The 17,610-nt window shown below is 43.8% G+C and overlaps 1 protein-coding gene across 1 annotated transcript in view; it reads left to right on the top strand.

The window, feature by feature from the left end:
- Window positions 1-223: 223 nt before the first annotated feature.
- LOC122924166 (phospholipid-transporting ATPase IC-like) overlaps window positions 224-17,610 on the top strand; it is a gene marked incomplete at its 3' end in the record, with an annotated part of 52,752 nt that continues 35,365 nt past the window's right edge. The window contains exons 1-5 of the mRNA XM_044275104.1: window positions 224-306; window positions 2,275-2,388; window positions 3,418-3,516; window positions 15,945-16,006; window positions 16,771-16,843. Of these exons, the coding sequence (XP_044131039.1) occupies window positions 265-306; window positions 2,275-2,388; window positions 3,418-3,516; window positions 15,945-16,006; window positions 16,771-16,843 (390 nt within the window). The remainder of the gene's footprint in view (window positions 307-2,274; window positions 2,389-3,417; window positions 3,517-15,944; window positions 16,007-16,770; window positions 16,844-17,610) is intronic.

The raw sequence follows: 17,610 nt of genomic DNA, 5'->3' as shown, positions 1-17,610 counted from the left end.
AGGTAAGGTCACGTACCTTTACCAGGTTGGCAAATATAGTTATGCAATTATCCCAGCTTGAAGATTTGCCCTAAGGGAAAGAGAAAAATGTGACCAACACCCTTGAGAGTGTCATAATGGCAGATTGCCCCAAAAACTGCTGTAGTTTGCATTTTCACTCTCCTTTAACAACTCGTCCCTTTCATAAAATGTCTTGTGTGTTTTCCAGAATGCAGCTGGAAGGTTAAACCAAATGATCGAGATTTCTACAATCAGCCAGAATTCATGAAAACAAAATACTTCTGCTTGAAGAGAAGCAAATATGCGGTAGGTTTCTGTGTTTGTTCTCACCTTGCAAAATCTATTTTCTCAGCCCTTCCCACTTTGAACATGAGCTACAGTGGGTCAAAGTTGTGGCCACACAAGGGAAGGTGACGTAGACTGATAACAATCATGAACGAGAAAAGGTCTATACTGTATATAACCAAAAGCAAACAAGTCAATAGCAGCAGGTTCTCTGTCGATGTAGGACACACCCAAGAGTGCACGCTGAGACTACACGCTCTATAAGGCTACAACTACAGAAGATCAATGTATGTAGACCTATAGGTGCCCGTATACCTTTAATAGCTATTGGCTGAACGCCTTATACCTATCTCAGATACACACTCATGTATGTGTTTTCAGTGGGAAGGGACAAGAAAACCAAGCCAGACAACTCTGTTGGTGGAGAACAAAAGGATGAGGCACTGAAATTCAACACACCTGATCCTTCATTCCCCTAGAAACATGGAGCTCCCCATACATATAGACTGTCATCTGCTCATGTCGAAAACAGCAGATTTCACCAACAATATTTTGGTGAGATGAAGAGATGAGAAAGCCAAGCCAGACAACTCTGGTGGTGGCTTTTCTCAAGGAGAAAAAAAAAAGGATCTTGCATTGAAACTTAACACACCCAATACTTCATTCCCCTGGGAATTTGGCATTCCCCATACATATCCTATTGTCATCCACTCATGTCAAAAAATGGCAGGTTTGGCCATCAATAGTCTGATGTGTATGTAGTCCTTCACGTACAATATCACTGCAGGAACCTAAAGGAACCTACAAATCATCACAAGCTCTGTCCATATGTCCTATTAGAGTATCTCCCGCTCAGTATCCCCCTCTCTGAGCTAAAGACAAGAATCCCCCACTCTCTAGCCATCTTGAGCTATCTATATATTTCATGGAGGACCATACATCTGAATGGCCTCCATGGAAGACTACATGTCTGGCTGCTCATGGCTTCCATCAGCTGATTGCTGGGACTAATGGGAGCCAAACTCATGTCAATCAGCTGATCGCTTTGATAGTTACATTATAAAAGAGGTTGTAATATTGTATTATCATCTCTTTTCACTCACATTTTCTTAATGGGGCTGTTTGTAGCCCTTCAGTGATTTTTAAGGTTGTTGCACCAGTTGTTGAGGAACATATGCTGCTATCTAGGAGGTCATTGGCGACTATAAAGATGGGGTGTCATGCACACAGTGAATGCCAATGCATCAGATAGCTAAACCCTATTGTTCCATGGGTCAGGTAGAACATCTCATAGGTGGGGCATTTGATGTATGCCAGATATCTGCTCCATATAGAGGTCAATGGGCTCCTCAGTGGCAGCATTTCTCACCCAACAGCTGTCCATCCCACATAAAAAATAGGAAAGATGAACCTTACAAATACTGACTAGATAACCCATGTTATACAACAGATGAAAATAGCATGGGGCTGGTTGGGACCTATTAGTTCTCAAAAAGATCAATCCTGGGTATAGATAAAACAATACCACAATTCATTATATCTAAATGATGGGCAGATGTGTGTGCAACTTGGCGATCTAGAGTCTACTGGACTTCCAGATCAGCCATGATGATGGCACTGTAGATAGGAACATGGGTATGTATGTCTGTTGAAGCGGCACTTTTGGTAGGGCTTTCCCCTAATTGTGCAACTGCCAGGCCACTTGCAAAGCGGCACATTCAATTCCTCAGGATAGATTGGCATTCCATCTGTAGGACCCTCACCAATCAGACATTTATGACATTTCAGGTTGATATGCCCTCAAAAGTCCATAGTGGGAAACCTCTCACCTCCAGTGATACAATTAGACATGAAAGACACTGTTAAATTATTTCAATTTTCTGGTAGTGACTAGAAATAGCGTATTATAATAATAATAATAGTATTAATAATAGGTAAAATATTGTAAAGCAGCAATGAATGTTTATAACGAATAACTACTGTGTGCAGACAAATGAAATCCAGACGTCCAAGTACAACGTCATCACCTTCCTGCCACTCAACTTGTTTGAACAGTTCAGGAGAATCGCCAACGCGTATTTCCTGCTTCTACTGATTATACAGGTGAGAGAAATGTGACGAGAGATACGCGGCTATAGGGGGCAGAGGCAGCAGCCATAAGTGAGCCCGGACAACCGACGCACGAAGGCGGGGAATAGAGTTAGGCTGGGTTCACATCACGTTTTTGTCTTACATTTAACGTATACAGAAAACATATATGTCAAATGGATGATTCCGACGGATGCCCTACAGTGCATTGTAAAAATAAATAAAAACCTATCTGGTAATGTATACTTTGTTTTGGATAGAAAAGTGTAGTGTACTGCACTGCCGGATCTCTCACATTGCTGGACGCTACATGAATGCCGTCCGCCCCATTAACTATAATGGGTACCGGCGTAGATCCAGCCACAACCTGGCAAATATGCAGAGAATCAGCCGGACAAATATCCCTGCATACAGATACCGGGTTGCAGCCAGATATCCGCTGGGGCCAGACATGCCTGTTTTAGTAGCAACTTGCATTCCCCATGTAATAACAATTCTGGGGAATCTATTCTTATGACTCTATGTTGTGTCAGTCTTCATTTATTCCTGCTAAAAGTTTATGGATATAGGTACAGATGGGAGTTGCCGGCTGGAGGTGTGTCCCTGCACAGTCTGATACTGGCAGCACTGATTGGATAGTGTCAGACTGTGCAGGGATACACCCACAGCTGGTAACACCCATCTGTACCTTTATCCATAAACTTCTAGCTTCTAGAATAGTAGAAGAAAGACCCAACATGGAGCCATAAGAATACATTATCCAGAATTGTTATTACATGGGGAATGCAAGGAGTTACTAAAACAGGGGCGGTGACAGCTTCTCTTTCAGACCTAAGATGTAGGTCAAAAGGCTGCAGATCAATTCTAAGCAGCAGTGGGGAAACTTTTTACTTTGGAGGCCCATAGAGAAGAAAGTGCAAAATCACTGTATAACAAATAAAGCTAAAGTATATTAGCCTTTGTGTTTAGCAATTTTTTGAGCCTGCCACAATGCAAAATGTGAACATCCTGAGAATTTGCCATAATAATGTTATCCTATTTCAGCTGATTCCTCAAATATCCACAGTCTCGTGGTACACGACCTTAATCCCTCTCGTGATCGTTCTTGGAATCACAGCAATCAAAGATCTTGCAGATGACATTGTAAGCAAAAAAAATAATCATGTTTTTCACCTAATTGTATGTCTTATTTGAAGGGCTATAATATCAACTACATCAATTTCTAATGGATTTCTTTAGGCATAGCAGAGGCCATGTGGCATCTAATAATTACAGCCATTACAGTGTCTACAGGGGTAGTACTATCTATACCTGCATAAATTACTGGAAGGCACAGGGAGAGACAGGGGGGCAATATAATCGGTACCTACAGCATTTACATGGAGAGACAGGGCGGCAGTACTATCTGTACCTACATCATTTACAGGGAGAGACAGGGAGGCAGTACTATCTGTACCTACATCATTTACAGGGAGAGACAGGGAGGCAGTACTATCTGTACCTACATCATTTACATGGAGACAGGGAGGCAGTACTATCTGTACCTACATCATTTACATGGAGACAAGGAGGCAGTACTATCTGTACCTACATCCTTTACATGGAGAGACACTGAAGTAGTACTGGCTGTACCTATATCATTTACAGGGAGAGACAGGGAGATATTACTATCTGTGCCTACATCATTTACAGGGAAAGAGAGGGAGAGAGTACTGTCTGTACCTACATCATTTACATGGAGAGACACTTAGGCAGTACTATCTGTACCTACATCATTTACAGGGACAGACAGTGAGCAGTACTACCTGTACCTACATCATTTACAGGGAGAGACAGGGAGGCAGCACTATCTGTACCTAAATCATTTACAGGAATAGACAGGGAGGCAGTACTATCTGTGCCTATATCATTTACAAGGAAACACAGGGAGGCAGTACTATCTGTGCCTATATCATTTACAGGAAGAGACAGTGAACAGTACTACCTGTACTTACATCATTTACAGGGAAAGAGGGAGGCAGTACTATCTGTGCCTATATCATTTACAAGAAAAGATAGTGAGCAGTACTATCTGTACTTACATCATCCCAGTGAGGAATAAGCAGCTTGTCAGCATCCAATGATTACAATAAACTAGAAAGCCACTTTAATATACCTAGTTGTCCCTTAATGATATGCGATATTACGCACCTATTGCCTAGTCTTAGTGAAGTCACGGAGGAACCAAGCAATATCACTGATAGCAGCACCCTGTTCTTTGTAGTAATATGATGTACTGCAGAAATACTTTGCTAGTTTTTGACGTCAAGGACCTTCTTTGTAACTTGGAAAAAGGTCTTGGAAAATGAGTCAGTGCCCAGGAAGAAAAAAGAAAACTGAGTTGTTACATAAGTGGGTGATATAACAAGGAATATTCATGGCAGCTCAGAAATTTACAGTGGCCCATATGTTGAGTCTATAACTACTGGCACAGCATGCACGGCTGTTACTATGGGTGCAACAGACAAGACAGGACATTCAAAAAGAGGAAAACACTTGTTCCATTCTCTCTTTGTATTTTTGTGCATGTGCAAAGATTTTCTCTACCCTGATATAATGAGCTGTGCCGCTTACAGAATTTTGGCGTAGTCGGCAGGGTGGAGGAACTAGCACCAGATGGGGTGGCACCAATGACAGAAAAGGCACTGCCATTGGTGCCAATGGACTGTTGTCCAGCTGAAACCCTGAGAAGGACAGCACTTTAAAAACCAGGGGAATGTGTAAGGTGGTGAAGAGGCACACATACCTTTAAAGCCACTCCACCAAAATGAATAGCAGCGCTGTTGCTCCCTTTACATATGCAGCTATGAATAGTAACAAATACTAAGCACAGGCAACTATCCTTTACTATGAGTATGAGTGCTGCCATCTAGTCTACTCCAGGAAAAATGCCAAACCGTGTCCAGCAGTGACTCATCTACTTAATGATTCTTCACAATCTATCCGGCTGACTGATGATAAAGTGTCTTGATTGCTAATAAATTCATGTGGAGAATCACGTAGAGTTCGTAGGTTTATTATGGGACTGGCATCTTGCCAATGTATGCAGATGATTGCATAGATATTGCTTACTTACATCACATAGATATACATTTCAGAACCTTTTGTTGCACATCTTGAAGCATTTCGAGCATCATTTAGCTGAGAGGCATAAGAACTCCAGAGAAGACCAAAACCGATGCAAACTGAGTGAAGGAGTTGCCCATGGCTGGCTCCCCTTCATGCCCAGACTGCTTCCTCTGACCTTATGATAAAACCACACCTGTTGCAGGAGTACCATGTGCATGGAAGTCTTTGTCGTTTACCTTGTAGAACACAGACTAATTTTGAGCCTGTAGCCTACACAGAATCCTCTTTCAAAGAAAGTGGGCACAATACAGTGACATCTGTTAGATGGTGACGTGGAACTAGAGACAGGTGACAGGTAAGCAATGGACGTCCTATAGCCTTTAGTTGAGAGTACCATGTGCATGCACGTCCAACTCTCCAATGTGTGACTGCGATAGGATTTCTGGTACAGTCCGAGCCCTAAAGTTTGAATGGAGACCCCCACCAATTTTGATGCACAGGAGCCTCCACCAACTTTAATCTGCCACTTTGGATAGCAACCAATTAAATTCCACCTATAATTTTTCTGAGGCTCTGTGGAAGATAAAAGCAGTGACCTGATTGGTTGCCACTTTTACTCTCCACCAGTCTTGATACGTCTCTCGTTATTTTTCAAGTACCCCAGAATATTGTTTTTGTTGTGTAATGTTATTTCATGTATTGTATTGCACCCGTATAGTTTTATATGGATCAGTAGGGGCTAATCCTGACTGCCCCTACAAAAGTTAGGAGTTGGACATACAATCAGGTCACATCGACACAATTCTAAAATTTTTGGCTCTATACACCACCACAATGGATTTGAAATGAAACGACCAAGATGTGCTTTAACTGCAGACAGTCAGCTTTAATTTGAGGGTATTTACACCCAAATCAGGTGAACGGTGTAGGAATTACAACAGTTTGCATATGTGCCTCCCACTTGTTAAGGGACCAAAAGTAATGGGACAGAATAATAATCATAAATCAAACTTTCACTTTTTAATACTTGGTTGCAAATCCTTTGCAGTCAATTACAGCCTGAAGTCTGGAACCAGACGCTGGGGTTTCATCCCTGGTGATGCTCTGCCAGGCCTCTACTGCAACTGTCTTCAGTTCCTGCTTGTTCTTGGGGCATTTTCCCTTCAGCAAGTGATATGCATGCTCAGTCGGATTCAGGTCAGGTGATTGACTTGGCCATTGCATAAAATTCCACTTCTTTCCCTAAAAAAAAAACCTCTTTGGTTGCTTTTGTGGTATGCTTTGGGTCATTGTCCATCTGCACTGTGAAATTCAGTGAGTTCTGAAGCATTTGGCTGAATATGAGCAGATAATATTGCCCGAAACACTTCAGAATTCATCCTGCTGGTTTTGTCAGCAGTTACATTAACAATAAATACAAGAGAACCAGTTCCATTGGCAGCCGTACATGCTCACGCCATGACACTACCACCACCATGCTTCACTGCAGAGGTGGTATGCTTAGGATCATGAGCAGTTCCTTTTCTTCTCCATACTCTTCTCCTCCCATCACTCTGATACAAGTTCATCTTGGTCTCCTTTGTCGATAGGATGTTGTTCCAGAACTGTGAAGGCTTTTTTAGATGTCGTTTGGCAAACTCTAATCTGGCCTTCCTGTTTTTGAGGCTCACCAATGGTTTATATCTTGTGGTGAACCCTCTGTATTCACTCTGGTGAAGTCTTCTCTTGATTGTTGACTTTGACATACATACACCTACCTCCTGGAGAGTGTTCTTGATCTGGCCAACTGTTGTGAAGGGTGTATTCTTCACCAGGGAAAGAATCCTTCGGTCATCCACCACAGTTGTTTTCAGTGGTCTTCCGGGTCTTTTGGTGTTGCTGAGCTCACCGGTGCGTTCCTTCTTTTTAAGAATGTTCCAAACAGTTGTTTTGGCCATGCCTAATGTTTTTGCTATCTCTCTGATCAGTTTGTTGTGTTTTTTCAGCCTAATGATGGCTTGCTTCACTGATAGTGGCAGCTCTTTGGATCTCATCTTGAGAGTTGACAGCAACAGATTCCAAATGCAAATAGCAGACTGGAAATGAACTCTGGACCTTTTATCTGCTCATTGTAATTGGGATAATGAGGGAATAACACACACCTGGCCATGGGACAGGTGAGAAGCCAATCGTCCCATTACTTTTGGTTTCTTAATAAGTGGGAGGCACATATGCAAACTGTTGTAATTCCTACACCGTTCACCTGATTTGGATGTAAATACCCTTAAATTAAAGCTGACAGTCTGCAGGTAAAGCACATCTTGTTTGTTTCATTTCAAATCCATTGTGGTAATGTGTATAGCCAAAACTGTTAGAATTGTGTCGATGTCCCAAAATGTATGGACCTGACTGTCGATCTGCCCCTCAGTGTTAGCTAAGGAAGTGGAAGTAGCCACATGTGCTCACTCCAGTACTAGGCCTAAGCTTCAGACAGCCTTCATCTCTCTGAGAATTAGAGATAGTTCACATCACCGTTTCATTTTCCGTTCTTCCGATTTGTCAGACAAACAGAAAAAAAAAAACTGGACCCTTTAAAAAACAGATCCTGTGCATCAGCTATGCACATTCGGCATCCGTTTGAGCCATTTCCCTCTGAGATCAGTTTTTTTAGAAGGTAAAAAAAAAGTCCTGCTTGCAGTTTTTTTCCATCTAAAAATCGTCTCAAATGGCTCAAACAAATGCCAAATGTGCATAACTGATACACAGAATCCGTCTTTTTACAGGAACTGTCTTTTTTTTATTTTTCTGTTCTACTGACCGATCAGGACAACGGAAAAATAACTGTGATGTGAACTCTCCCTGACTGAGAGAAAGTCATCTCTACTTCACAGTCCTCCAGAAAAAGAGAAAGGAAGGAACCAGAAGATCCATAATCTGCATGGCCGAGCACTGGAATTAGTCAGTCAGGTATTTGCTGTTTAAGGCTGATAGACTTTACTGCAGTGAAAGTACCTTTCTAAGACACCCTTCACACTTAGACACAGTCCTGACCAACTGTATCTTAATCCTGTGCCCCTTAGCTTGGAATTACAGTAACCATTGCAAAATTATTATTGCCACCCTTAGATTCTACTGAGAGAGACTTTGGGAAGATAGAGAGGAAGGAGTACTATACAACTCCTTTAATTTCCTTGGTGCTTCCTGATGGAATATGGATGGATTCAAAAGACATAAACACCTTGCTTAACCCTCATCCACGAGATTTCATTGCAATCGCTTACCTCAGGGCCTACCTAAAACTGCATATTAGAGTGGGAGATCTCCTTCGTCCCTTGGTTTGGATAGAGGCTCTGATTGCTCTACAAACACTACCCAGAAAACTTACTTCACTAATATATAGCAGACTGCGGCTGCCTCCCATGCTGGCCAAACCATCCTTTGTCACGCAATGGGAATCAGATTTAAATATCACATTTCCATTTGAGCCACTACCTAAACTTCTCGATACCCCCCATGGTGCCTCCCGCTGTGTCAGAATTCAGGAAAATAGTTACAAAATCCTTACAAGATGGTACAACACACCTGATAAAATATCAAGATTTGCTAGAGCAGCTTCTGACACGTGCTGGAGGTGCCTTGGAGAGAGAGGAACCTTCCTCCATATCTGGTGGACGTGCCCCCTCATCCAGACATGGTGGTGCGAAGTCTTTTCTATCGCAAACAGCGTTTGCGGCACAATGATCCAGCCTTCTCCGCAAATTGCTCTCCTCTCATTTTTGCCAGAAAAGGGGACTGCAAAACTACCATTCGTATTCATGCAGATGATATTGGCGGCTCGACTTCAACTCCCTAAGTTATGGCTTCAGCCCACTGTCCCTACTCTGGAACATTGGACTCAAAAAATCGACCAGATTTACAGGTTCGAGGAACTATCATCCTGGGAATCTCGTACACATTTGTCTTTCCTCAAAAAATGGTCACTCTGGGCTACATATAGATCCCCTAAATCTTAGCTTTCCGCTTGATTCTTAACTTAACAGTTATACTTCTGTTACTATTGAACGTCCATAATCACCACGTCATAATTGCCCTTATGGTAACTTAACATCCAGATAAAAGCATTTCTTGGTTTGGCCTTATAGCCATTTCGATGCAGCCGCCTTCTCAACCTCATCTATGTCTCATTTATTGAAATCCTTCTCAAAGCGCCAATGATTGACGTGTACCTTTCAGTATGTATTGTGCACAGTGTCGGCATTCAATCCAAATCTATATCTGAACTGTACTTCTAATACAATGGCGTGGCCTGTGAGCCTATACATTGATACCTTGTTATTTCCTGTTATACTGTGAAATTTACAATAAAAATATAAATAAAAAAAATAAAAAAGGAAGGAGTACTACAGAAGGCTTTGCCCAAGTACTGCAGCCTATCTCTCATTCAGGTCTCTAAAGCTCCAGCAGAAGTCAGTCCTACTTGGAGCTTTTTGAAGCCACTATGTTTTTCCAGATATATTTCTTAGATGATTCAATTACTTAAATGTACTGACCATCTGCAATGATAACCACAGGAAATCGACATGTGCCCTCAGCATCCCAAACGGGAGAGTGTTATGTGGAGGATGAGAGGAGTGGTAGTGGCAGTCCTTCCTCTGTTGCTTCCTGGGGCCGTGTGGCAGCGGATGGAGGGGAGCGACCCATTTTCCCTCTGGGCACACTATGATGTTTGGGGCTCCTGCCTCATGTTAGATGGGTGCAAGGCAGGAGTGTCGGTGTATGGCCAGCAGAGTATCAATGATCAGGCCCAGCGGTTGCAGTAAATCAAGTCTCTTTACTAAGTTCCCAATAAAGGGATATTGTACAAAGCATCAGTCTCCCCAATAGCAACTGTATAGGCAGCAATGATGATGGAGGTTGTAGTACTCCAAATCTTTCTCTCTTTCTTATCCACTTTACAGTCTTTCCAAGCAACCTTAGGCATGCTGTACTGTTTTCAATAACTCTCCTTGTGCAGTTTATGAATTGAGGGTTGCAGATTAAGTTGCAGGTGGCCAACCCATATCCCAGTGGTAGAGTAGGTACCTAACCTATGTATGCCTCCCACAGCAGTAGGGTCCCATGCCATAAATAGTCTGTACCATACTGTCCTCAGCTCGCATGGCTACAGTATCTCCTTCTCTTAGGCCTTGTTCACACTTCAGTTATTTGATCAGTTATTTTCATCAGTTATTGGGAGCCAAAACCAGGTGCGGGTCAAAAATACAGAACAGGTCAATATCTTTTAATTACACCTTATCTCTGAGTAGCCTCTACTCCTGGTTTTAGCTCACAAAACCTTATGGAAATAACTGACCAAATAACTGATGTGTGAACTGGGCCTTAGGAATACTTTAGTGTTAAAGTTGTTCTTCAGCAGTTGAAGTCTCAGAGATGGCAGTTCTCTGAAACTCGAAGACTTGTATGCAAAGTCTTTCTCACACACGTCTTTGCTTCTCAGTGCCCATAGCTCATGTGAAGCCTTATATCTGATCTCGTGATCTCCTGGCTGAAATGAGTGCTTATGAGGTCAGGAGATCAGAGATAAGGCTTCACAAAGCCATCAGTGTGATACCCTGCAAATAGACAGATTTTCTTTTTAACCCTTGTATCTCAAAAATGGCTGAATATTTTTAATAAAGGCCAGTTGAAGCCTAGAATTAATAAAAATGCAATCTGTGGGGACTTGCTCTGGTAGACATGATTAGCGGACGCAGTATAGAGGCAACAACAAGTTCTTTGGATCAAACAGTTAAGTGTTTTATTCACACTTTAGGCAAGTGACAAAACAAGCAGTCATATTCAAACAAAATGCCACCTTGCGGTGTTGGTGGTAATTCACACCATGCGGCAATTCTGCCTCAAAGAGTCCTTGCTCATAGCAGCACAAACCTGTTTTTACGCCAAACAGGTAGCAAGCCTTCATCCAGACACAAGGCTCCCAGATCCTAACTCAGAGACATGGCTTCTGAGCCCAGCTGCCTATTTAAGGACAGCCAGGTGCTGCCAAAGCCTGGACCTGCATTTAAAATCCGGTCCAGTATTTGACCTCACCTGGCTGGAAATCAGCCCAGCAGCACATGCTGGGAGGAAAATACCTGTTTTCCCAGACCAAACCTCTCACTGTGTCACATTTCTCCCCCCCCCCCTTTGTTCAACCCTGAGGAGGTGAGCACACGCCAGACAGTGTACCCGGGACAGGGCATCCGTGTTTCCCTGTTACCGGCCTGCCCTGTGTTCCATCGGAAACGTAAAGTTTTGTAGGAAGAGAAACCATCGGGTGACCCGGGCATTTCTGTCCTTGGCCTGGTTCATCCACTTGAGAGGGGAGTGGTCCACCAGTCAGTACTGTGGTTGACAATATCGTCCATGTAAGCCGAAGCGTACCCACGATGTGGATGAAGCACAATGTCCATTAGTCGCTGAAAAGTGGCGGAGGCACCATGCAGACCAAAGGGTAAGACCTTATATTGATACAGCCCCTCAGGCGTGATGAAGGCAGTTTTCTCTTTGGCAGCCTCCATTAAGGGCACCTGCCAGTACCCTTTCGTGAGGTCCAAAACAGAAAAATACCGGGCTTGTCCTTCTTGATTAGCTCATCCACCCGGGGCATAGGATACGCATTGAAATTGGAAACCTCATTAAGAGTTTGAAAGTTGTTACAAAACCGCAATGTCCCGTCCGGCTTAGGTATCAATACTATAGGACTGGCCCACTCACTTTTTCACTCTTCAATGACGTCTAGCTGCAACATTAGCTGCACCTCCTCCGATATGGCTTGTCGCTTTAATAAGACTTTTGCCTGAGGCTTAGTGACAATGTCATGCTGGATTATGGAAGTGCGTCCAGGGAGGTCAGAGAACACATCAGTGTTCTGACTAATCAACTTCCTAGCCTCTTGAATCTTTTTAGAGGAGAGGCTGTCAGCAATTTTTACTGTGGCAGCTGCTTCTCTTGCATCAGACAGAGGAGCCGGTACCTTTTCTCCTAGAAAATCCGGTCTTCTGTACAGGTTTCTCTATCTTTCCATGGTTTGAGTAAATTCATATGGTAAACCTGCTCCGGCTTCCGCCACCCTGGCTGGTGTACCCTGAAGTTTACTTCTCCAATTTTCTCAAGTACCTCGTAGGGCCCCTGCCACCTAGCCAGGAACTTACTGTCCACGGTCGGCACCAGAACCAAAACCCGATCACCCGGGTTTAATATCCAGACCCAAGCCTGCCTATTATACACCCGACTCTGGGCTCGCTGAGCTGCCTCCATATGCTCCCTAACAAAAGGCAACACTGTCTCTAGCCGATCTTGCATCTGGGTAACGTACTCAATGACACTTTTATGTGGAGTGGGTTGTTGCTCCCACGCCTCTTTGGCCACGTCCAAGAGACTGCAAGGGTGTCTGCAATATAGCAGTTCGAAGGGCGAGAACCCAGTAGAGGCCTGGGGTACCTCTCGCACTGTGAACATGAGATAGGGCAGAAGGAGGTCCCAGTTGTCACGAGGGTGTCAAGAGCCACGTCTGACTCCATTATACCCGGGGTCAGGAAGTCGCAGCGGGTGGCTGCGCGCTCTATGTCTAAAGATCACGTTGTTTCTTAGTGATTGTTTTCTGTGTTTGCCTTGCTATCCTTTTTGTCTCACTCAGGGATCCGTAGCTTCTCCTCCTCAGCTGTGTCTTGTCTGCCACTCCCAACCTCCTTATATTCTCCTCTCACACTTCTCTAGTTGCCAGTTATAGAGCTTCCTGCCTGGACTTCTATACTGACCCACTGGAGCTGTGAATCCTGGTTGTTGTTCCAGAGTGCTATCCTCCGGATCCCTGTTGGGCTTTTTGTTGTCTCCTGTTGTCGCCCACCTGGGATTATATGTTGAGTCTGTATTGTCTGTTCTCCCCTTGGTGTTTTCCTTTAGAGCTAGTGGTGCGGACTAGTGTTCCCACCGCCCTGTTCACTATCTAGGGCTCATCTTAGGGAAAGCCAGGGTTTTAGGCACGTGATCGGCGTACGGGTGAGGAACCCGTCTAGGGACGTCAGGGCAGCCAGGTGCCAGCCGCAAGGTGAGTCAGGGGTCACCACCTTCCCTCTCACTTGGGCAGGGCCTTCCTCTTTCCCTCCCTCTGTGTCACGTATGTGATAAGTCACGCCGATCGTGATACCAGTTCTTCCCATCTTTAGACACTACCTTTTTCAACATTCTGTTTAATGTTTGGTTAAACCTTCCTACCAGACCGTCTGTTTGCGGGTGGTGAACGGATGTCCGTATTTGTTTTATGTGAAGCAACTTACAGAGTTCCCTCATCACTTTGGACATAAAAGGGGTCCCTTGGTCAGTCAGAACCTCTTTAGGTAGTCCTACTTGGGAAAACATCCCCATTAACTTATTAGCTATGAGTTTGGCCGAGGTATGTCGCAGTGGCACCGCCTCTGGGTACTGAGTGGTGTAGTCTAGAATGACTAAGATGTATTAATGCCCTCTGGTGGACTTTGGTACTAGGCCTATGAGGTCCATAGCTATTCGGTCAAATGGTACTTCGATAATCGGGAGAGGTACTAGGGGACTACGGAAATGTGGCTGGGGTCTAGTTATCTGGCAGGTCGGGCAAGACTTACAAAACTCTTCCACTTCTTTGAATATGCTGGGCCAGTAAAACTGCTGTAGAATACGATCTTATGTTTTCTGCAGCCCCAGGTGACCCCCGAGAACATGATGGTGGGCTAGATCTAACACAAGCTTGCAATAAGCCTTGGGGACCACCAACTGTTCAGTAGACTCACCCTTAGTAGTTGGTTTACCTGATACAACATATCCTGATGAACCACAAAACGGGGAAACACTGACTCCCCAGGTTGTTGTGGTTCACCATCTACTATTAACACATTTTCCCAGGGTCAGATAAGGTTGGGTCCTGATGTTGGGCGGTACCAAAATTATCCCCGGAGACATTGAGGTCTGCCAATTCAGGACCCAGCGGCAAGTCCTCCACGTCTCCCCACCATCACACTTAGCATGGGGGTGTTTCCCTCCCTTCCACCAAAGTGGCGGTCACCCCTACCACTGGCCCTTTAGACTCAGGTTCCCAGGGTTCTTGTCTCCCCCCTGAGCCGGGCCACTCTGCTAGGGTTACATCTGTCTGCAAAGTAATCACGTGTTGTAGCAGCAACTGATTAGTCTCCTGCTGCTGATTATTAGCCTCACGTTGCTGCAGGTTTGTCTCTCGCTGCTGCAGATTAGCCTCCATGAGGGCCTTCACAACAGCCTCCATTTTGTCTTAGGGCACTGGTTGTAATACAGATGGTTTAATGTACGACATACAACCGTGCCTGAAAAATGCAGAAACCAAAAATATCGGCGTTCACGCCAGCCTCACTGCTATTGCCTGCATCCTCCACCAATTGTGAGGACTCGTTCTGGTAGACAGGATTAGCGGACGCAGTATAGAGGCAATAACAAGTTCCTTGGATCAAACAGTCCAGTGCTTTATTCACACTTTAGGCAACTGGCAAAACAAGCAGTCATAAACAAGCAAAAAGTCACCTTGCGGTGTTGGTGGTAATTCACACCATGCAGCAATTCTGCCTCAAAGAGTCCTTGCTCATAGCAGCACCAGCCTGTTTTCACGCCAAACAGGTAGCAAACCTTCATCTAGACACAAGGCTCCCAGATCCCAACACAGAGACATGGCTTCTGAGCCCAGCTGCCTATTTAAGGACAGCCAGGTGCTGCCAAAACCCGGATCGGCATTTAAAATCCAGTCCGGTATTTGACCTTAACTGGCTGTAAATCAGCCCATTAGCACATGCTGGGAGGAAAATACCTGTTTTCCCAGACCTAACCTCTCACTGTGTCAGAAATCATAAAAAAAATTGCCCCGAACATGTCCATAGCCTTTAAATCTTTGCAGTGTCCCACTGAGGTACTGTACATGCATGTGTTCTGTATTAATGGTAGACAATGTGGATCCAAGGTAGCTCAGCTTGACACTAGGACTATCATCAATAACTGAGCTGTTCATGGTTAGTGGACCTTACAGATTAATGGAACATCTGTAGGAGGTTATATATGGTATCAACTGACATCCTGGAAAGGTGACAACTAGAGATGAGCGAATCGAATCCCACAAAGTGGAATTCAACCCTAATTTCAGGATAAATTCAATTCGCCTAGAAGCCGAATTTCCTCGTGCTTCGTGTCAGCGAATTGATTTAACCTGAAATAGTATTAAAAAATAAAATAAAAAATTTACCTCCTCCTTTTGAAGTAATTTGTCACGAAACAAATTTTTGGGTGAAATTCGGCGAATCAGCTGAATCAAACTTTTAAGAAATATTTGTAGTAATGAATGGGGCTGAAATAGCCAATCTCACTAATTAGAAATGGGGGTCATATACAATTGGTATAATAATATATCTGAAGACCATAACCCATAACATTCCTCATTCTTGTTTTTCTAGTCTCGTCACAAGATGGACAATGAGATAAATAACCGATCGAGTGATGTTATAAAAGAGGGAAGGTAAAAGTTCGCTCTCATGCTGTTTATCTACAACTAGATATTTCAGGATTCAGAAAAATAACAGAAAATAGAATAGATACTATTCCTAATTCCCAATGTCTGGGACCCTCTGTCCTAAGTGGTGAAACCTTAGAGAGAAGCACATTCTGATCTTTGCTATGGAGTTTCCTGTATGCCATTGCCTATCCCTAGCAGACTAAGGCCTCTTGCACACGACCGTATGTATTTTGCAGTGCGCAGAAAAAATGGATCCGCAAAAAATACTGATGACATCCGTGTGCATTCCGTATTTTGCGGAAAGGAACAGTTGGCCCCTAATAGAACAGTGCTATCCTTGTCCGTAATGCGTACAATAATAGGACATGTTCTATTTTTTTGTGGAATGGAAATACGGAAATACAGAAACTGAATGCACAAGGAGTAACTTCCGTTCTTTTTGCGTACCCATTGAAGTGAATGGTTCCGCACACGGTACGCAAAAAAAAAACGGAACGGACACGGAATGAAAATAAGTTTGTGTGCAAGAAGCCTAAGGGTCTGTTCATACTGCATTTGTAGTGTACCTCGGAAATATATGTATAAGACAGAAGATCCCATGTTACCCATTTGTTTGATCATCGGGTGTTCGTCAGCACATTTATAAGGGGAAATTATAAGGAACTGGTATGAACACATATACCCAATGATAGATCTGATGCTTGACAGGTAAATGATCTTCAGGCGTCATTTCTAAACCTAAATTTTCATTTTTATTTTCTTTAAAGCTTTCAAAAGACCAAATGGAAGGATATTCATGTGGGAGACATTGTACGAATTAAAAAAGATGAGTTTATTCCGGTGAGTAGAATATCACAAAGCATGCAAACTGAGTGCAAAACCATGAACATTGTTATGGGAATGTCTGGGACATTACTGGTAGGTCATCAGTATCAAATCTGTGGGGGTTCAACTCCTGGCTCCCAAGATGATCAGCTGTTTTCACAAGCTCCACCACCACTGGAACAAGGCAATGGCGCCACACAGTGGACAGACCTGCATTTTTCCAGTGTCTGGTTCTGCTGGAGCCTGTTAAAACAGCTGGTCAGTAGTAAGATGCCCAGTGATCTGATATTGATGATTTATCAATAAATAAGTCCAGACAACAACTTTAAAACTGCTATCTGTGGACTGAAATCTACTGTAATAATACCTCATATGTGGCAGAATATAGCTACTATAACACTGCTTTTATGTGGAATGATATAACCACTATATTCCCTTACGTCCTACCAGCAGCACAGATGGGGGTTAACTGCCCCCCGTGGACTGGTAGGACCGGCGGAATTTTTAATGAGCCCAAAGACCTAAACCAATAAAAGAACTCCAGCTCCCTTAAAGGGAGGGGTTCATCCCCCAGCCCACCGTGTTTTTTTCTGTCCTTTGGACAGGTGGACTGGCGAGTCTTCTCCCTGGTTTATTTATTTTAGACAGGGTGTTTTGGGACGTTAGCGTGTGACCTGAGAAGGTCTCCTTTAGTCCCCTATGGGGGATGCGCTTATTTTTTGCGCCCCATTGCAGTGTGGTTTCACCTGCTCACATGTTGTCCCTCCGTCTTCTCCCCTGCG

Source organism: Bufo gargarizans, unplaced genomic scaffold (assembly GCF_014858855.1).
Source record: "Bufo gargarizans isolate SCDJY-AF-19 unplaced genomic scaffold, ASM1485885v1 original_scaffold_883_pilon, whole genome shotgun sequence".
NCBI lineage: Eukaryota > Metazoa > Chordata > Amphibia > Anura > Bufonidae > Bufo > Bufo gargarizans.
This window is presented reverse-complemented; position numbering and strand designations above follow the sequence as displayed.